The 22,235-nt window shown below is 43.9% G+C and overlaps 1 protein-coding gene across 2 annotated transcripts in view; it reads right to left on the reverse strand.

Annotated features, from left to right (window-relative positions):
• Positions 1–22,235, reverse strand: part of VEZT (vezatin, adherens junctions transmembrane protein) — a 106,333-nt gene that overhangs the window by 57,871 nt on the left and 26,227 nt on the right. For both annotated transcript variants that reach the window (XM_075011705.1, XM_075011695.1), the window contains exons 2-3: positions 21,793–21,927; positions 1,278–1,367 (exon numbers count right to left, since the gene is read on the reverse strand). In XM_075011705.1, the coding sequence (XP_074867806.1) occupies positions 1,278–1,367; positions 21,793–21,927 (225 nt within the window). The remainder of the gene's footprint in view (positions 1–1,277; positions 1,368–21,792; positions 21,928–22,235) is intronic.

The following is a 22,235-nucleotide window of genomic DNA, read 5'->3' on the forward strand; positions in this document are numbered from 1 at the left end:
GTCTGTTAGTTGAAGGGAAGAAAAGTTTGGCTCAACATAAAAAGTTTGCTAACCCTTGACCTAGGCTGTGGGAGTGGTGATATGATGAGGGGTTGGGACTGGCACTCGGAGATCTCTTAGGGCTTCAGGAAGGATGTGGCTACTCTTCTTTCTTCATGACACAACACTACTCCACAATATTTTTAGGACTGTATTTAAGGATAGCATTTTATGTCATTTATACAATCAGACAATGACACTGATACAGTCAGACACCACTAGCTGTCCAGAGTCAGGGACTCATCCACAACTTTTTCATCAAATTTCAGTGAAAACAGATGCATGAAAGAACTGTCCTGTGTTCTTCCTGCCATAGCTGGAGTGGTCAGGTGCCAAGTCTGAGTGAAAGGAAACGTGGACATCCTGGGTCCTTTATGCCCGCTTTAGCAGCTTATTTGAAGGACTACAATGCCAATGGATCTGGCCCACAAGTAATTTCTTCAGTGCTCTGGACATCCTGAGCTGGTAGAAAGCCACTTATGCATATGCTTGCAGCAGGAAGCCATGATGTACAGGGCACAACTGGCGAGCCTGGATACTGTTACAATCTATCAAATGCAGCTAAAACTAGGGGCCATGGACAAGTGGCCATGAGTTATGTCCAGTCTGATGTTTCTATAACCTATGCTAATGGCTGAGATAGGCCCCAGGAAACAGAAGATGTAAAGGTAGTATGAAGCCAAATTTAACTCATTCCCACAATCTGTGCCACATTCAGCTCTGGCACAGGAAATGATTTCAGCCCTATGTGTTTCTTCAGGTTCCACCATAGAAGAGATGGTAAGAACCCAAGCGACAACTTTGAAGAGAGTAACTTCTCTTGTAAGCAAGAGGCTTTACCCTTAAAACCAGATCTGAATTGTTAAGAAGCAATACATACATGGCATGGTATTTTGTCCGTAACTTTCTCTTTAGCTGAACTGGATTATGAAGATAGGAGGTTATATTTACTCTCTTTGGTTTTAAATAACATCTTCATTTTTTGTCAAGTTTTCTAAGGAAAACTTAGCTTTTCTACATTTAAAAACCTTTTATGCTGCATTTCAAACCCCTTCAGGCTGTACACAGATAGCTTTGCATTGTTCCCCTAATGCTGATGATTTTCAAACCACATGTGAAGTCCCAGTTTGTCAGTCTTGTTGACAGGCACTGAACAAGGCAATATATAGCTCAAGGAGAAGTGTAAGAGACAGGAAGACTCAGGGGTTAGGGAAGGAATGAAAAAAGTAATAACTTACCAACTGGTGGAGTAGGTCATCTTTTTTCTTACATGGTGAGAAAGGAAATGAGCTTTTAAAGAGCTCAGCTAGTTTTGACAGGATGCCTTGCTAAAAGAAACAGAAAAGTGAAATTACAAATATTAACAAAACAACATTTACTCCTGTGCTTCAGCTTCTCTTATTAAATCAAAGTCCAAGTACCTGAGACTAAGTTTTCACTTATTCTATCCAGCCCAACTACATAGTATCTTAAATGGATACCTGGTTTTGGTCACTTGAAATTTTTGCCTGTATACAAGGTAAAAGAAAGCTTTCAGCAATCCCTCTATTCAAATGAGCTGCAAATGCTACATTTTAAAGCAAGTGTAATTAGGATTAGCCATCTGACCTGAGGGTTCTTGTTGCTGTGAGTGTGAATGATCACCACTCTCCTGGAGAATAAAAGGAGACCCAAGGATTAAATGATCTAAGGAACCCAAGGGGGAAAAAAGGACTGGGAATGAAGAACTGTTCTTATCTCTGAATGTGCTACAACTGGAAGACAGAGACTGAGGCTGGCCTAGGGGACACAGATATTGAAGATGCTGAAGCCAAACGATAACAGCTGTAGTATCTGTTCCAGAAGCTCCATCTCAGATTAGCACTGGCAACATATATCCAGGCTATGTCACATACAACCTAAAACCAGCCTTTTAGCTTCATTTGTGAGTTGTAGGCCACTAATTAGGGACATAATCCCTATCAGTGTTCCCTGTAAACTGAGTGCTTGTGTGGCAACCCAAGAGAGATTCAGATGCCACCCCGCTAATTCACAGATTGCTCGCAGCCAGCAGCATGTGTTTCTATGGTGATGCCCATCTCCACATGCCTTGGTGTACATAACAAAATATATTCCACTCGCTGATGGAAAAAAATTGAAGGAACAATTCAGACCAGTAATCAACACATATTTCTTTAAAATATGAACCATCCCCATCCCCAAATCCACGTTTTGTTTAACCCTGCCTCATTTAATTAAAATTGAGATGCTTGTAAGCACATACTGTATATCTGCTTTCCATGCTGATTTGTAGAGCTGGTAAAAATCAGTTTTAAAAATAAGTATATGCATTACATGAACTTCATGACACCTCTAACCTTCGACTTGCTAATATGCAACACAAGCAATCAAATTCTGCGACAAATTACCGAAATTTGAAATAACATGCTTTGCTGCATCATAATTCATAGGTAAGAATGGTTTGTTTTAAATGCAAAACATGGAAAGGGTATTTCTCACTGTGCAAATTCAATAATTCATTTCCTTAAAACAGGGATTAAAACAAATTCCATCATATGCAATCTAAAGAGCCCCACAGAAGGGTAGGCAGCAGGACTGTGAACTATAGACTTTTACTTGGACCACAGAAGTTATCTATGTCCTTTTATGTGGAGCATTCCGTAGAGAGGAAAGCAACACAAATGTCTCTAGTGAGATGGACTAGTAATAACAGAAAGCAGTAGAATGATTTTGGGGATCAGAATTCCTCATTTGTTAATAGTACTTGGATAGGAGTATGGTCTGACGGGTAGAGGCAGGACAGCCAAGCACACAGATTTGACATTTGTACGGAGTGTGACATTGATTTGATGTGGGAACTCAGAGAAAAACATCAGCTATCTAACATTATCCTGAGCCATGCAGTTCCATGCAACACTTTAAAAAATAATAAAACCAACTCATTGCTTGATGTGGAAAAGTAGAAATGTCCTGATTTATTTCTATGAAAGAAAATATGGACTCACTTTCCCCTGTCACTTTGCATTGCAACCTGATGGGGATGAAGAAGTTAACTTCTTTCTTGAAGCAAGACAAGCAACTCAGAACTGTGGGGGGGTCAGGGCAGTCACTAAACATAAATGAACTAGCGGGAACTAACAGCACCGGGGGTAATTACCACAAACCTCTTGACAAGTAAACAAGTCTGCAAAACTCCTATGCCCTGTAACAGGTTGCGTAGACTGGCTTTGACAGGATTTAAAAGTCCAGGAAATCAAAGAACCAAGAAGTGAATGAAGTGGAGAGCCTGCTACAGAAGGTGGTGTTCAATGTCACTCAACCTAAGAACTGGCCCGAGACTTTAACCAAGAGGACACAACTCTACTGGTAAGGGTTGGAATGACTTTTAAAACTTGTCATGGTCTCTAAATGGAAGATGGCTGATAAGTGGTAAGATAGGCATGTACATATACTGCTTATCACTTTCAATATATGTTTTCTCTGTACTTCTTTTGTTATATGGAAATATTTTGCTTACAAAGATGGGCTGGTCTCATCTTGTCATCCCTGGTAAATAACAGGGCCAAAAGTGCGAAAGTAACCTCAGGCTTGTCTATACTAACCACTTATATCATCACATTCCAAGCAATACAGTTATAGTTACCTAGCTCCTGGTTTAGGCAAAACAACATAAACTAGTGCCTCTCAGGGAGGTTAAGTGCTACACCAACAGAAGTCACCCTGTTAATCTGTACAATGGCAGAAGATTTCTCCCTGTAACTTTTAGAGTTACAGACTAAGCCATCTTAGTGTGTGGTATAAATTATCTTTGTGCTCATATGCCTCCTTTTGATTTTAAAGAAAAATCTGAGCTTGCATAAATGCAAGGCAGACAGTCCAAAGCTTGAAGATGCCAAACAAGACAGTCTACTGTTTTAGGCTTGAGGTGTGTGGTAACAAATTATTCAGGAATCTTGGAAAGAAGTTTTACAGTCTTTATTCCCACTGGAAGTGTTACTGACAAGTAAAACAGTTTTCATCAACACACAAGTCAGATCATGTTGCCTTTGATGACTCTTGAGTATTCTCCTTGCTACTTTAGAACAAAAATAAGTTAAATGGGCTCTTTGTGAAACATAATAAAATGTGTCCCCCCCTATTTTTTAACATATGGCAAGGGAAGCCTAGGTAGTCATGTTTTTATGTGCATTAATTTAAATCCAAATAAAATATTTACTAATGTTTCCTTTTTGTATGGGATGAATTTAAGATGGCATTTAAATATGTGGAGATAACATATCTCAAAGAGCTGGAAGGGACCTTGGGATGTTGAGTCCAGTCCCCTGCTCTCTTGGGAGGACCCACCACCCTCCCTGAGGGATTTTTTTTGTTTTGTTTTAATTTATTTGCCCCAGACCTTTAAACAGCCTCTTCAAGGATGGAGCTCACAGCCATGGGTTTAACAGGCCAACGGTCAACCCACTAAGCTATCCCTCACTCCCAACCCAGAAATGGCCTCTTCAAAGACTGAACTCACAATGCTGGGTTTAGTAAACCAATGCTCAAACCACTGAGCTATCCCTCCCCCTAAAAGTATCTTGCAATTATATAGCACTTTCATCTCAACATATTTCACAAAGTAAAAATGTGAAGAGGTTACTTCTAACCTACAACTAAAATATAATCATATATTGGGTAAAAGGTGAGGTGACGAACATTTAACAGCACTCAGAAACATACACAGTAGGTTTAGGCTAGGACATTCTTCTCCACTTCCTACACAGTTTAAATTATGGAGGAAATTTAAATAAGATGAAAGCCAAATGTAACTACCCACATTGGAATTAATCCTGGAAACTAGATCAAGGAACCCTTATTCTATCACAGGCCTACTTTATACTAAAGAGTTAGGTCCATGTCAGACTGTTATGCTTTATAAGAAGCACACAGCTTCTCTACAGGGGGAAAAGGCAATAAGCTGCATTTATTAAGAATACAACAGAAAAATAGCTAGGATATGCTTACCTAGATAGACAGACAGACAGACACACACGTACGTCTGGCCAGTTGAGGTTTACAGTTACCAGTCTATTGCTCTCCTTAGCTTGGTGGCCAAGGAGGTTAAGTACAAGGCAGGTGGGATGCTATCCTGGTGCAGACTGAAGACCCAGTCTGCACAGGCAGGATGGAATCTGGCCCTTATGGGAAAGCAGTCCTCCTTTTATAATGGTTCATCACCATGCTGGCTTTCTGAAGGATGCTTATCATCTCAGGTTGTCCTCCCTGTTCCTTGTTGCCATGTTAAACTGGTTTCATGCCTCTTCCCTCAGGGTCCTGGGGTGTCAACCTGCCCTCTTTTGATATGCAGTGATCTCTGGCACCTTCTCATTGGCTGTTGGGTCCTCCCCCTAGCATCTGATCCAGTGACGGCCTTCACATTTATCTCCCACACATTCCTCACTCACACACACAAAACAAGGAATTTCAAAAGGGCAGATCATTATGTTCTTTTACTATACTATATGACAATACCTACTTCAGGACTAAGAACAGAATAATGACCATAAGACTAAGTCTATTTCTGCCTCCAAATGGTTTGGCAGAATACACAACTAAACATTTTAAGACTTAGTACATCATTTAAGACCTGAATACTTACATAGATGTAAATATATAAAACATTCTATGTCTATAGATCTCACTAGAAATAGGAATTTTTCTTCAAAACAGCTTTTGCTGACCTAACTCTCTAAGGTGTGACAAAGTCAGTCTTATTCCTGGGCCTCTGGCCTCTATTCAGTCCACTGGTCCCACCTAAAGGCCCAGTTGCCCTCACTGGGGTGAAGAGTGGTCTGGGGGGAACCCAGCCCCCCAGCCACTCATGCTGGGTTCCAGCCCAGGGACGTTATGCAGCTACTGGTGGGAAGAGCTGATTCCCTTAGCACAGCAGCTCATCTCCCTGGGACACTTCCCCAGACAATTCCCCAGGTACCTTCTCCAGGGTGCAGCAGTAGCAAGCCCACCTCTTGATCTGCTGAAGCTCCTCACTCTCTCTCTGTGGTTTCTGGTATTCCTTATCCTCTCTTCTGCTCCTCTGAAACCTACTCTCTCTCATTACTCTGGTCTCCTCACCTCTCTCCATGCGCCTCTCACACTCTCTGCCTGCCCTTCCCCCTGAGACGGGCTTTTAAAGGCCTCTTATTAGCCCAGTCATGGAGTCAGCTGGCCCCAGTTAGGCTGAGCCATCTCCCACCCAGCTGCCTGTGATTGCCCTGCTGGTGCTCCGCAGGTCCTTCTGCTTTTTTGGGCTCCCTCTGTGGGCACCCCCTGCCCTGGCCCGGCCACAAAGAGTTCAAACTAAAATGCAACTTTCACTTAGGTAACTCCCTACACTGACTTAATATAATCTCTCTGCAAGGTATAGCCCTAAAGTCGATATAGTTAGGCCAGGAGTCTGCAATCAAAATAGCGAGAAGAGCCATTTGTTTCCAATTCAGTTACAAAATTTATACTTCAAGAACCACAATGCAAGTGAATACGAGACAGTCCTCAGTAAATTACGTCAAACCATACTTTTCATAACACCTATTTTAAGAACCGCACACACACAATGATTTGTACCAGTCAGAAAGTTTAAGTTCCTTTCACCCCTGGGTTGGAGAGCAAATGAGAAAAAGGAAAACTGGGGACAGGCTCTTGAGCAGAAAGGAATAATGTTCGCCTCAATCCTCTATGCCCCCCACCCCATTCCCAGGTTCTACTCCCCACAGCCCCCAACCCCCCACTCCCCAGGATTAACCAGCCTCAGCTCTAAACTGGCTCCCTGGACTAACCCATCAGCGGCACTGGCTAGAGAACCGATGCTGGGTAGCCATATGTGCCCCGCGAAAGGAAGTCTGGTGCGGAGATGTTCTGCTGCTGGGGGTGAGTCGAGCCACACTCACTGGAGGTGTGTGGCCACTCGGGTAGCGGGGCTTCCCTCCTTGGGGACACGGCTCCACAGAAGGGCAGGGAATAGCAGCATGACGAGCTGGCTTCCCTCACCCACGGAAGGGCTGGCCTAGAACACCAGGGCTGCACCTGCTACAGCCTGGAGCCCCTGCCACTTGGGGCCACAGCCCCAAAGCCCCTCTCTGAATCTGGCACCGTGCTGGGCCCAAGGACAGGCAGAACCAGCACAGCATGGAGCTACCGTGGCCAGGCAGCGGAGGCCATGGCACCTCTGGGCATGGCAGCCATGCAGTTTGTAGGGACCAGCATCAGGGCGAATGAGAAGCTTTCTGTGGCTCCCTGCCCTGTTGCAACTGAAATAATGTAACTAAATTTAATTTAACAGCTGGATCCCTCCCACCGCCCTGACAGCCATTAAACCAATTAAATTTAGTTCTACTGTTTCAGCGGCAGCAGGGCAGGGAGCCACAAGAGGAGTCAGTGGCAGCAGTGTTCGGAGTTGCTAGTGACTCCTTAAAGAGCCGCATATGGCTCTGGAACTGCAGGTTGCCAAACACTGAGTTAGGTCAACATTGTGTCGGTGTAGCACTTCACTGCTAACATCAACTGTTTCTACCTTTCAGAAACTGCCCCACAATGGCAGTTAAACTGGTGCAAATGCTCCTGATGAGGACATGCACTGTTAACACAAGAAGCTTAGTGTGGGCATACAAAAAACCAGTTCAATTATTACATCAGCAGTGTGTCAATGTACTGTAGGTGAACTTCAATTTTCAGGTAACAGTCTTTCCTTCACCAATCATTGAGATGGAGGCCTACAGGAAAATCAGCATTTTTGTAACCCTTCCTTGCCCCAGGAGCGTAATTCTTTCCTTTCCCAGGCAGTTAGAGTCCTATAACTAGCAGGCTACATAGCCATGGGGGGGTCCAGAACTAGATGCCGCTGTAAGAGATCCTGTGGTCTCTTAGGCTGTGTCTGCACTAGAGGGTTTTTCAACAAAACCCAGGGAACATCCAGATTCCCAAGGTGTTCCATTGACAGTAAATACACAGAACGCAACACTTTTGTTGACAGTCTTAGCCCGCTCCCCACGAAGCATAACACCCCTGTCAACAGAGATCTATCAACAGAAAGCCAGTCTGGATATTCCAGCGAGCCTTCTGTTGACAGACAGGACTTCTGGGACACCAGGCAGCCCTGTCTGCTGTGCTTCTGGTTGGCTGTTTTGTGTAGAGTGTGGCTGGTAATTTGACTGCGATCTGTCGACATAAGTTTTGTGGGAAGATATCTTCTGAGAAAAACTTCTGTCAACAAAACACTGTAATCTAGACATAGCCTTTTAGGAAGCACCCAGCTTTTGAAAATAAAACTATTTTTCATGCCAGAGTGTTCTAGAGGACTGCACAGTTTCCACCAACTCAAGTTCTCAAAAACTCCACCACGAAGACTCTATGAGCTCCATGCCAGTCCCAAGCCTGAATGAAGGAGGAGGGTTGGTCAGATGAGTGTCAATGTGCTGACTGTGAAACAACAATACAAATGAAATCTGATGCCAGTACAACTAAATGATAAAAGATGCCGGCTTGGATGTCGCCCAGATAAACAAGGTCCGCAACACCAATCAAGTGATTGAGTTTGAGTCAATAAGTTGGCTACTGAAAGAAAATTACAGCTATCAATTGGAACATGGAACGTCCAAACACTGTGGGCGACTGGAAAATTAGAGCTGCTTCGGAAGGAGATGGAGAGATAGTGATGTGCTATACTTGGATTGGCAGAGATGCACTGGACATTGGGAGAGATGTGAGGTTGTGAAGTCATTTGGTCAGGAAACGAAATAAAGCATGAAGCAGGAGTCGGATTCCTTCTCAGCAAAAGATCTAGAGGAGCATTATTACGACACAAACCAGTGAATGCATGAATGATGGTAGCGAGACTCGAAGCAAAACCGTTCAACATCTCAGTCACTCAGGTGTATGCACGCATGTCGGACAGTATGAAGGAAGAGAGTGGGCTATTCTATAAAGACTTGACATAGACACTGGAGGAGATACTGAAGAAAGATGTGTTGATCATCGGAGATTGGAATGTGAAGGTTGGAACAGATAACCAAGGTTGGGAGAGAGTCATGGGAAGGTTTGGATATGAAGAAAGAAACAAATGAGGTGAGAAACTAGTAGAGTTTGCTACAGAGCATGAAATGGTGATCTGCAACACGACATTCCAACAAAAGGGCTGTAGGAAGTGGACATGGCGATCGAATGACGGGAAGACCAAGAACATGTGTGACACGGTAAGGCTGGGAGGAGGTGAGAACAAGAGGGAAAAGCAGGGCTGGCAAACAAGCAGAGTGTGAGCAGCTGCGGAGAAAGCTGCCCTGGGCCAATTGGGGCCAGCTGGACCCACTTAAGCCTGCTGTTAAAAGAGCCCTTTGCCCAGTAGGATTCGGGGGGAGGGGTGGAGAGGAGAGTAATAGAAGAGGTGATAGAGGAGAGGAGAAAGTGAGAGGAGAGAGTTTTTCTAGAAGTACCAGAGGAGGAGAAGGGGAGAGCTCAGACGCAAGGGGCTAAGGCCCCTGTCCAGGAGGCCCTGAGATTCGGTGTAAGGCCATGTAGACTGACCACACAGCGGAGGCCAATCCAGGAGGGAGAATGTGCTGCTGCTGCTGCCACTGCCACTAGCTGGAGGAGGTACGGGGGGAGGAATCGTCTGGGGAAATGGTCCAGGGAGAACAGTTGCGGTGTTCGTGATGAAGGGAGCCCTTCCCCACTGCTAGCAGCCACAGAGGGTCCCTGGGCTGGAACCCAGAAAGAGTGGCTGGGGCCCGAGTGCCCCCCAGACCACCATCTCCTCCCCCCGCCGTCTCAAGAAGGGCAACGGTATCCTGGCCACGGGGTTAGTGGTCTAAACAGAGGCCCGGAGCCCAGGAGTAAGGCTAGCCATGCCACAAGATAGATATGATTTTGGTAAGAAGAAGATGGGTAACATCAGTAAAGCAGTGCCAACTTTCCAAGAAGTGGATATAGACTCGAACCACAGTGTAGTGATCACAAACATCAAGATAAAACTCCAAAGAAAGTGAAAGACACAGTTTAAGAAAAGAAGAGATGAGGTGAGGCTAGGTGAGGAAGAAAAAGGGAATGCACACAGAGCAGCGCTCGAAGAAAAGATTAAGTACATCACCACAGAGAAAGCCCTAGATAGGAGAGTCACAGGGATAGCCATGGCGATAGAGGAAGCAATTGAGCAGACTGTTCCAGAAGAAGAGAAGATCAATAAGAAGTGGATTACTCAGGAGACACTGAAGATAGTACAAGAGAAGAGAGCACTGAAGACCAGAAGAGATGTTTCTAAGATGGCGGAACAGCAGTATAGGGTGAAATGCAATGAGTTAAGGAAAGCAGCCAGAAAGGATAAGGAGAAATGGTTAGAGGGCAAATGTGAAGCTATAGAGAGGTATTATGGCGAATGTAAGACCAGGGAGGTGTATAAAATGATTAAGAATATTAATAGGAAATGGCAATTGAAGCAGATGGTGATCAAAGATGAGAATGAAGAAGTGCTCATGAGCCAGGAGAAGATTGTGCAGCGATGGACGAGATACTGCACCAATCTATACAAAGCACAGTTGGACCCGTGTGTCTCAGAGAGACTGATTAAAGAACTGAAAGAGATATCTCCACTGAGCATCGAGAGCAAGACCATTACTTTGAAGGAGGAAGTAGAAAAAGCAATGAAATGACTAAAGAACAACAAGAGCCCTGGAAACGATAAGATCATGGGAGAGATGATCACATATGGTGCAGAAAGTATGATTCAGGAAATACACCGACTATGTAATATAGCATGGAAAGAAGGGAAGGCACCTAAGGAATGGACAAGCTCTGTGCTAGTGACAATACAGAAGAAAGGATGTGCATTGGAGTGCAAAAACTACAGATTACCCTAACGAGTCTAGGCAAGGTGCTGATGATGATATTAACTGAGCGACTAAGATTGCAGATAGAAGAACATATAGCAGACAACCAAGCGGGGTTCAGAAAAGATAGACGTACCATACAGCAGATATTGGCACTGACAGAAGAGAAAGCTTGACGAAAGAACAAGAACGCATACACTTGCTTCGTCAATTTTCAAAAGGCATTTGACAGTATAGATCAGAAAGTGACTTGGGTGGTGTTGGAGTCATATGGAGTGGAGAGCAGACTGATACAGTTGTTGAAGGATATCAATGACAATGCAGAGGCAGCGGTGAGAACATGTGGGGAGTTGGGAAGTTGGTTTAAAACAATTAGAGGTACGAAACAAGGAGATCCAATATCACCATGTATCTTCATTATGCAACTGGAAAGAGTGATGGACAAGACCAAGGAAGAGGTAGAAGGCATATCTGTGCACGGGAAAAGAATTAACAACTTGAGGTTCGTGGATGATATAGTTATCCTGATGAAAATGAGGAGAAGCTAGCGAAAATGGTCCAGGTGCTAAATGAAGAAGGAAAGCGGTACAGACTGATTATGAACATCGATAAAACAAAAACAATGGTATTTGGAGATAAGGAAATAGGAAGGAAGATCAGTGTGGACGGTATTGAACTAGAAAACCTAGAGAAGTTCATATATCTGGGAAACAACATAACATATGATCTAGACTGTAAGAAAGAAACAGAGACTAGAATAGCGAAAGAAAGAGTGAGATTGAAGGCCATGGACAAGATCTGGAAAAGCAAAGTGATTAGCTTAGGAACGAAGCTGAGCGTCTTGAAAATGTGTGTATTCAACAGCATGTTGTACGGCTGCGCGACGTGGGTGATAATGAAAGATTCGAAAAGAAGAATATTGGCGTTCGAAAGGAGTTGTTATAGAAAGATTCTGAGAACAGAATGGACGCAGAAGGTCACCAATGAGGAATTATATAGAAAGATACAGCCAAAAGAGAACCTGCTGCAGAGGGTTATAAAACAGAAGCTACAACTATTTGGGCATATTTGCAGAATGAACAATGAACGAAAAAGCAAGACCCTGGTATTCAGCATAATGGACGGTTCGAATAGGAGAGGCAGACCCCACAGAGAATGAGTAGATGATATAGTAGATTAGTGCAGAGCTAGTCTACACAAACTAAGCCACTCTGCACTGGACAGGGAATGACGAAAAGGAATAGTGAGAGAGGCATCAGACACCAATGGGCACTGAGCCCACGGTTACTGATGATGACGATGATGAAGTTCTAAAAGCTGGGACCACTAATATAGCCCCACTTCCTCATGTGGATTTCTGGCAGGGATGAACTGCATATAATGTTTTTTGATTGGAAAGTCATGTCCTGCTTTTATGGTACTTGCAAGTTAAGGATACTCTTAAAAATAGGATGAAAAGAACAAATGCACTGGTGTTCCTCTTGTAGATATACACAGCGAGCATCAAACACCATGTCTTTCTTTTGCTCAGGTGAGTATATACTGTATGAAAGTTGCACTCAACCAAGATCAGGCCCAAGTGATCAAGGCACGGTGGTCCCTGCTCTCAAGGGTTATAATATATATACACAACACAGATGAAGGGTGGGAATGAGGAAGTATTAACAATCCCATTTAAAAAATGGAGAACTGAGGTACCAAGAATTTAAATGATCTATCTACGTCACAGGGAAGTCATGGGCAGTGCTGGGAATAGAACCCAGAGCTCAAGTTCCAGTTCAGCATCTTAACTCTAAGACCAACCCTTCTCTCACCAAACACACAAAAAATAAATCAGTTCCCTTGAGAGACTTTACTGAAATGGGAAGGAGAAGTAGAAGTTAAAGAACAGAAATAGCCTATCTGATGTCACAGAAAACAGTAAGGTTTCAAAGCCAGTACTGACTGACAAGAATGACTGCATCAAGTGCAATTCACAATATCACGTAACTCCAAATTAGCATGTTGGTCTTCTCCCCTCCCTTCCTCATGCTCTATCATCTGAAAACTGAGATAACATAAAGCAGACATAATTGTGGTGCTCACAAGTTACTCAGGTAAGCTGGATCTACAGACATACCAAACTCACATCACTCTCTGTACTTAAGTTTCAAGAGAATCTAAGATCAAGTGTCTTGTATTTACACCACCAAAAGAGGCATTCCTGAGCTAATAAAATGAGTAAACTCAGAAGAATGAGAGATAGAAACAATACACTTTGGCAAACTGGTGAATTACATACATACATACAGATCCAACCAGACTGCACAAATTTTCTGTCTTTAATAAGACTGTGTAATAAGTAATATTGCTAACTAGAAACAACTTGTCAACAACCTGACCTATCATCCAATCAGATATCACTTTTTATTGACTTAATTCTCAATTAAGAGTTTAAATTAAAATAACACTTATTAAACAAAAGCAAAAATAGCTCAATTAACTGCAGGTGCACTCCAAATGCCAATTATTTAAAAGGGAAAACATAATTTCTGGAAGATTTCTAGAGAAGCCAGTCAGTCATAGATATGGTGCTCAATTTAGCACTTTTGAAAACCAGTGGAAATGGACGTAACACTACATTAAAAGTATTCCTGAATATATTAACTTAAACCAGAATTAGTCCCAAATTAGTGTTAGACTACTTCATGAACACAGAAAGAAGCCAGTAGCGATCATATCTAATTCATCAGCTAGTGAAATGAACTTTTACTATAAACCAATATATATATTAATGAGCCCTTAAGATTGAAAAACTAAGCAGTCAAGTGTGATGAAACTCCAAAAATTAAGCTCACTCCCTGAAAAATAAATCAGCCACTTATCCTCACATGCTCTGCAGCACATGGGACTGAAATTCCACAGTAAAATGGAGTAAAATGCTCAAACATCTGCTGACACCAATGCTAAGTTCTACAACCAATGAGAAATTTAGTGACAATGGAACTGAGTGACACAAAGCAGCATTAACCAGATCAGGGAGGTTTATAGAATTATGGGATATTTTATTATTATGGTAGTGCCACAGAATGCTAGAATCTATCAATATATAAAGTTTTCCACTGGAATTAAGAACCACACAAACCTCACTATCTTCTGCCTTAAATGCAAGACATTTCTTTGACCTCACCTTCTCTAGCAGACATATAGCAATCTCTGTGTTTGTGTGTGATAAAATAAATTAACAAATGTATTAATACTGCTTCCCAGGGAGCGGGGAAGATGAGAGAACAAAGGCATAAAATGTTACTCACACTGCTTAGTGCATCATTGGCAGGTCTTCATATACTATAGGGATGACCATGGTATAAGAATCTGTACAGACGATACCTCAATACGGTATCATTACAATAGACCCCCAACTTCCACAGAGGTTGCATTCTTGTGCAACTCCACATAAGTCAAATTTCATGTAACTTGGTAGAGCCAGAAAATTGACCAGCCAGGCTCTGGGCTGCTCACTGCTCACAAGAGAGGGGAACTGACCAGCCCTGCTGAGCTGGTCAGTTTCCCCTCTCCTGTGAGTGGCAGTGCTGGTCAGTTTCCCGGCTCCCTTGAGTGGCGGGCAGCCCAGAGCCAGGCACCAGCTTCCTGCCACTCAGAGTCACATTAACCCAAGATACATGCAACCCAAGCATGCATATCGCAGGGTATTACTGTAATTTACTTTCATTAGAGCCTGTTTTTGAATGTGTTTCCCAGATTGCTGCCTAACTTGCAGTTTGTCACAAGACCCACTGCTGATAAGCCACAAAAAATCCAAGAGCCTTGCTGCAGAAGTTAGGGTGGCGACAAACCTTCTCTCTTTCCTGCTTTTAAGAGATGGAGGAACACTACACATTTCACTTCTCACTAATGAGTGGGATATTGGAGCAGGAAAGCAGCAGTAGGCAGGAAGTGAATGGAGCGGTCTGACTGGAAAACAGCAAAGTGTTGGGTTTGAGGGTGACTGACTACTGTGGGAAGATGGAAAGCAGTAGTGGACCAGAGTGAGACACCAGGAGGCTATGAACATAAGTGAGTGAGTAAAATGCTGCAACATTCAGAGTGGGAAGGAAACAGGGATTTTCCAAGTATGGTGAATCATCAAGTCTGTGGAACCTTGTTCCAGATTCTTACCTTTATGGCGCTGGGGGACAACCCATCCTGCAGCGTTCTGGGCAAAAAGGCTGCATAGAGGCCTCTTTTCTTCCAGACTCTAGTTTAGTACATAGCTAGAGCATGTCCACTTAAAACAGAACTCTCCACTGTGGAAGAGAAAGAGGAAGGCAGAAAATAACTGCACTGAGCATGCTCCAACTAGGTGCTAAAGAGAGGACAATATAACTGATTCTCCGCAGACCCACTTCATCAGATGCATGAGACAAAGTGAGTCTTTGTCCACGAACTCTTATGCTCCAAACTATCTGTTAGTCTCTAAGGTGCCACAGGACTTCTTGTTGTTCTCAAAGATACAGACTAACACAGCTACCTCACTGCTTCTCCACAAACATCCTAATTTTTATGGCTACTAAAGGGATTACTCCTATATCAGCTGCCCAAGAAGAAAAACCCTATAGTCAAATCTATAACCATGGCTTTGTGGATTCACAGAGCCATGGCATACAATTTTAACAAACAATACATCAATCAAATTACACAATACTATATATGTACCCTATGCCCAAGTTAGCACTTTGGAAAGAGACAATTTCCGGAATTTCCAAAATTCCATGTCCTTGATTTGTCGAGCACCACCCAAATTTAATACTACCCCCAATAAAACTACTGATCATTTTCCTGTTTTTGAAGTGCAGAAAGTCTGAGCTGTTCAGTTCCAAGTGATCATCAGGTCCACAGAGGTGCAGAATCTGTTACTCGGAGCTATTTGGCATTATTACTCCTGACCTCCACCATCCTCAACTAACAAGTATCAGAGAGGTAGCCATGTTAATCTGTATCTTCGAGAACAGCAAGAAGTCCTGTGGCACCTTATAGACTAACAGCTATTTTGAAGCGTAAGCTTTAGTGGGCAAAGACCCTCTTTGTCAGATGCATGAATGGGATGGTGGGGTTTCGAGGGGTATTTAAAGAGTGGGTTCCCAGTAAAAGAGAGGACCAGAGCTGTCAAGGTCTATTCAGTCAGGGTGGAAAAGGCCCATTATCAGTAGTATGTATCAAAAGAGGAAAAAACAAGTCAGATAAGTCAGGGAGGATGAGGTCCATTGTCAGAATCTAATGTGGAGGTGTTAACACCCAAAGCAGAGAAGCTGCTTTTGTAAGGGGCCAGCCACTCCCAGTCTCTGCTTAATCCTTAGCTGATGGAGTCAAATTTGCAAATGAACTGCAGCTCAGAGATTTCCCTCTCCATTTGATTTTTGAAATGTATTTGTTTTAGGACTGCTACTTTTAAATCTGTCACTGAGTGTCCAGGGAGACTGAAGTGCTCTCCCACAGGTTTCCTACTTTCCACATGGGGCTCCAATAGTGATACCCTTAACACACCCAGCAATATTGTCAAGCTATCCAAATACACACTCAGGCCTGCAGAAGAATCTGCCCTTTCTCGGGGACTCAGGGACACACAACGGTCCTAGACAATGAAGTACAGGAAGGTGGAGGGCAGCCATCTGTGGAGAAGGAACAAGTTCTGAGCTATCTAGAAAAACTAGATGTACACAAATCCATGGGTTTGGACTTAATGCACCCGAGGGTACTGAGGGAATTGGCAGATGCCTTTGCTGAACCTTTGGCCATTATCTTGGAAGACTCTTGGAGAACGGGAGAGATCCCGGATGACCGGAAAAAGGCAAACTTAGTGCCCATCTTTAAAAAAGGAAAGAAGGACAATCCAGGGAACTATAGACCAGTCAGCCTTACGTCAATCCCTGGGAAACTAATGGAGGGGATCCTCAAGGAATCCATTTTGGAGCACTTGAAAGAGGGGAAAGTGATCAAAAGTAACCAACATGGATTCACCAGGGGCAAGTCCTGCCTGACCAATCTGATCAGCTTCTATGACGAGGTAACAGGCTCTTTAGACACGGGGTAGTCAGCGGATGTGATATACCTTGACTTCAGCAAAGCTTTTAATACAGTCTTCCACAACATTCTTGTCCACAAATTAAGGAATTATGGATTGGATCCTCAGATTATAAAATGGATAGAAAGCTGGCTTGACGGTTGGGCCCAACCGATAGTGGTCAATGGCTCAATATCTGGATGGCGGTCAGTTTCAAGCAGAGTGCTGCAAGGCTCAGTTCTGGGGCCAATGTTGTTCAACATCTTTATTAATGACCTGGATGAGAGACTGGATTGCACCCTCAGCAAATTTGCAGATGACACAAAACTAGGGGGAGAGGTAGATACGTTGGAGGGTAGAGAGAGAATCCAGAGTGACCTGGATAAATTGGTGGACTGGGCCAAAAGAAATCTGATGTGGTTCAACAAGGAAAAGTGTAGAGTCCTGCACCTGGGGCGGGAGAATCCCAAGCATTGTTATAGGCTGGGGACCGACTGGCTCAGCAGCAGTACGACGGAAAGGGACCTAGGGGTTATGGTGGATGAATGACTGGATATGTGTAAACAGTATGCCCTTGTAGTCAAGAAGGCTAACGGCATAGTAGGGTGCATTAGGAAGAGCATTTCAAGCAGATCTAGAGAAGTAGTTGTTCCCCTCTATTCAGCACTGGTGAGGCCACATCTGGAATATTGTGTGCAGTTTTGGGACCCCCAGTATAAAAAGGATGTGGATGTGCTGGAGCAGGTTCAGTGGAGGGCAACAAAAATGGTTAAGGGGCTGGAGCACAAGACCTATGAGAATAGGCTGAGGGATTTGGGCTTGTTTAGTTTACAGAAGAGAAGACTTAGAGGTGATTTGATAGCAGCCTTCAACTTCCTGAAGGGCAGCTCTAAAGAGGAGGGTGAGAAACTGTTCTCAGTGAGGTCAGATGGCAGAACAAGGAGTAATGGTCTGAATTTGAAGAGGGAGAGGTGTAGGTTAGATATTATGAAAAACTACTTCACCAAGAGGGTGGTGAAGCATTGGAATGTGTTGCCTAGAGAGGTGGTGGATTCTCCATCTCTTGAGGTTTTTAAGTCCTGGCTTGACAAGGCCTGGGGTGAGATGACTTTGTGGGGGTTGATCCTGCTTGAAGCAGGGGGCTGGACTAGATGACCTCCTGAGGTCCCTTCCAGTCCTATGAGTCTATGACTCTCTTTCTGCCCCATCACCCCCACAAACTTGATACACTTCTGTGGTGATCTGGACGCCTACTTTTGCCATCTCCGACTCAAGGAATACTTCCAACATGACACAGAATAGTGCACTGACCCACAGATACCCTCCCACGTACTGTACAAGAAAAAGAATTCCTCATGGACTCCCCCTGATGGTCGAAATGACAAACAGGACCTATACATAGAATGCTTCTGCCAATGTGCACAGGCAGAAATTGTGGAAAAGCGGCATCACTTACCCCATAACCTCAGCCATGCAGAATGCAACACCATCAACAGCCTCAGAAACAACTCTGACATTGTCATCCAAGAGACCAACAAAGGAGGCACTGTTGTCATCATGAACAGGACAGACTACCAAAAGGAGGCTGCCGGGTAATTCTCCAAAACCACATTCTACAAGACTCTGTCCCAGAATCCCACTGAGAAATATACAAAGAAACTACAGCATCTGTTCAAGACCCTCCCTGTAAAAACACAGGAATAAATCTACACAGACAAACCCCTTGAACCCAAACCAGGTGTATTCTACCTGCAACCCAATATCCATAAAGCTGGGAATCCCGAACACCCCATCATCTCAGGCATTGGCACCCTCACTACAGGATTGTCTGGATATGTGGAATCTACTTAGACCCTATGCTACCAGCACTCCCAGCTTTCTTCGAGATCTGACCGACTTCCTCAGAAAACTACAATCCATTGGTGATCTTCCTGAAAACACCATCCTGGCCACCATGGATGTAGAGGTCCTTTACACCAATATCCCACATGAAGTTAGGAACATTATCCCTGATGAGACCGAGGCACAAATGGTGGTGGAGATTTGTGACTTTGTCCTCACCCACAACTATTTCTGATTTGAGGACAATTTATACCTTCAAATGAGTGGCACTTCTATGGCCACTCGAATGGCCCCACAGTATGCCAACATTTTTATGGCTGATCTGAAACAACACTTCCTCAGTTCTTGTCCCCTAGCGCCCCTCCTCTACCTGCGCTACGTTGATGACATCTTCATCATCTGGACCCATGAGAAGGAGGCTCCTGAAGAGTTCCACTGTGATTTCAACAGTTTCCACCCCACCATCAACGTTAGCCTGGACCAGTCCACACAAGAGATCCACTTCCTGGACACTACTGTGCAGATAAGAAATGGTCACATAAATACCACCACATAGCGAAAACCCACGGACTGCTATGCTTATCTACATGCCTTCAGCTTCCATCCAGGGCATACTACATGATCCATTGTTTACAGCCAGGCACTAAGGTATAAGCATATTTGCTCCGATCCATCAGACAGAGACAAATATCTACAAGACCTTTATCAAGCTTTCCTCAAACTACAATACCCACCTAAGGAAGTGAAGAAATAGATTGACAGAGCCAGACAGATACCCAGCAGCCACCTGCTACAAGACAGGCCTCACAAGGAAAACAAGAGAACACCACTGGCCATCACACACAGCCCCCAGCTAAGGCTTCTCCAACACATCATCAGGAATCTGCAACCCATCCTGGACAACGATCCTTCACTCTCACAGACCTTGGGAGGCAGGCCTGTCCTCGCCTACAGACAGCTTGCCAACCTTAAACAAATTTTCACCAGCACCTATAGATCACAACACAGTAACTCTAAACCTGGAACCAATCCCTGCAACAAACCTCACTGCCAACTCTGCTCACATAGCTACACCAGTGATATCATCACACGACTTAACGTCAACCATATCATCAGGGGCTCCTTTACCTGCACATCTACCAGTATAATATATGCCATCATGTGCCAGCAATGCTCCACTACAATTTACATTGGCCAAACTGGACAGTCTCTGCATAAAAGAATAAATGGATATAAATCAGACATCAGGAACGGAAATGTACAAAAACCTATGGGAGAATATTCAATCTCCCTGGACACTCAGTAACAGATTTAAAAGTAGCAGTCCTAAAAGAAAGAAATTTCAAAAATCAAATGGAGAGAGACATCTCTGAGCTGCAATTTATTTGCAAATTTGATTCCATCAACTAAGGATTAAACAGAGACTGGGAGTGGCTGGCCCCTTACAAAAGCAGCTTCTCTGCTTTGGGTGTTAACATCTCCACATTAGATTCTGACAATGGGCCACATCCCCCCGACTTATCTGACTTGTTTTTTTCCTCTTTTGATACATACTACTGATAATGGGCCTTTTCCACCCTGACTGAATAGACCTTGACAGCTCTGGCCCTCCCTTTTACTGGGACCCCACTCTTTAAATACCCCTCAAAACTCTCCCCCGCACCAACTCATGCATCTGATGAAGCGGGTCTTTGCCCACGAAAGCTTATGCTCCAAAATAGCTGTTAGTCTATAAGATGCCACAGGACTTCTTGTCATCCTCAACTAAAGCTCCCCAAGCCAAATACACTGCTTTAACTCCTGCAAAGTGGCATGATTTAGGCTGGAATATTCAAAAAAGCTGATGAGAATTAGGTACCCAAATCTCATTGAAGCTCCCTTAAAAACCTTTGCTTCAAACCATTGTAATATCAAAGTGCAGTTTAAACAGTTTAAAGACTTACAATATCTTAAATTGCTTCAGTTGCAGTAACAGACAGTAACAGTACAAGACACTCTCTCGTACATAATAAAAAGGAGCCATGGCTGACAACAATCATTGATCCTCCCTGACTTAGTCAATGAATTCAGGAAATAGTTTGGCCTCCAGTATAGGGCAGTTAGGCCAAACCACTGAAACATTTATTACAAAAGTATACTAGACTCAGTGAGTCAGGCTGTGTGACAGGGTGTTGGCTCAGAAATGCTGAGCCAGCTCTCTGTCACACTCGCTCTGACCAAGAAAGGTGAATTGTAGTAGGCGGAGTAAGCCAAAGCCTACTGGCAAACAGGAGCTCTGCCCTGCTGGCTGCTGGAGTAAGCAGTCTGGGGTTGTGACACTGAAGCTGTTTACAGATAGAAGGTGGTGGAAAAGTAAACTGTAGATAAAGAGCACCCGTGACTGCACAGACACAGAGATCTGTGGTGGACTTGTCCCGAACAACAAAATTTGCTAGGCCAGGGGAGGTCCAGAGCTTAGCCCCTGCCAGCCCCAGCCTCCCACTGCCCCAGGACTCCAGCCTCAGCTGGGCTTCTCAAGCTGCCACATGCTCCTGGGGCTGCCACAGAACTCTGGCAGGCGAAGGCTCTGACTTCCACCCCACACTACAGTGGGGGGCTCTGGCAGGACCTCCAGCTTCAGCCCTCATGGCGCAGTGGAATAGGTGAGGGCTCTGGCTTCAGCCTCTGGCTCCATGATGCCATAGGACTCCAGCTCCAGCCCCACGCTCCCACAGGGCAGGCAGGGACTGCAGAGCCCCTGCACTGCCAGAGGGGAGGCAGGCGCTCCAGCTCTGGCCATGCTTTTGGCTGCTGCTCCATCCCCAGGACTCTCTGGTCGTGCCACATCTGTACTATAAAACAGCTGGTAAATAATCTAACATACAGCTCTTGAAAAATTCACTGTGAAAGTCCCTTGTTTCTCTAGTATATTTAAATCCTAAGTGGTATTTTCTTTAAACTTTTTATGGAGTGAAAGTTTAAATAATGCCTGTGATTTTATATATATTTTAACATAGCTGCAATACCAAGGTGAACGCTCACTTTCTGGGTGGTACCAGTATCTTGTTCTTGTTGTCCCTCTGCTGCTGTGCATTGTTCTGACTTCTGTGACACAGCTGAACATATTTCAAAATCTGTATGGCCCAAATCCTGCAAATACTGGTAAAGTGGAGAATTCTGAAAGAGAATTAAAAAAAAAAAAAACAAAGTGAGACCAAATGACCTCTAATTCTTCTCAAAAAGCCATGACTAAATGTCCACAAGTACAGTCAAGCCACACAATTGCCTGCAAAGTACACAACAGAAAGAAAATTCAGCACTTAGGGTCACCAAGTACATCAGAGGATAGAGCAGAAAGCATCCAGGAAAAACAAGTGGTAAGGTAATAAAAATAAGGTTCTATCGTATGCACATATTAATAGTTTACTAATCCATATACTTTAATATTCACACAAAAATAAAAATGCCTGTTTTCTAACATGCTC

The sequence above is a fragment of the Carettochelys insculpta genome, chromosome 1, assembly GCF_033958435.1.
Source record: "Carettochelys insculpta isolate YL-2023 chromosome 1, ASM3395843v1, whole genome shotgun sequence".
In the NCBI taxonomy this organism is placed as follows: domain Eukaryota; kingdom Metazoa; phylum Chordata; order Testudines; family Carettochelyidae; genus Carettochelys; species Carettochelys insculpta.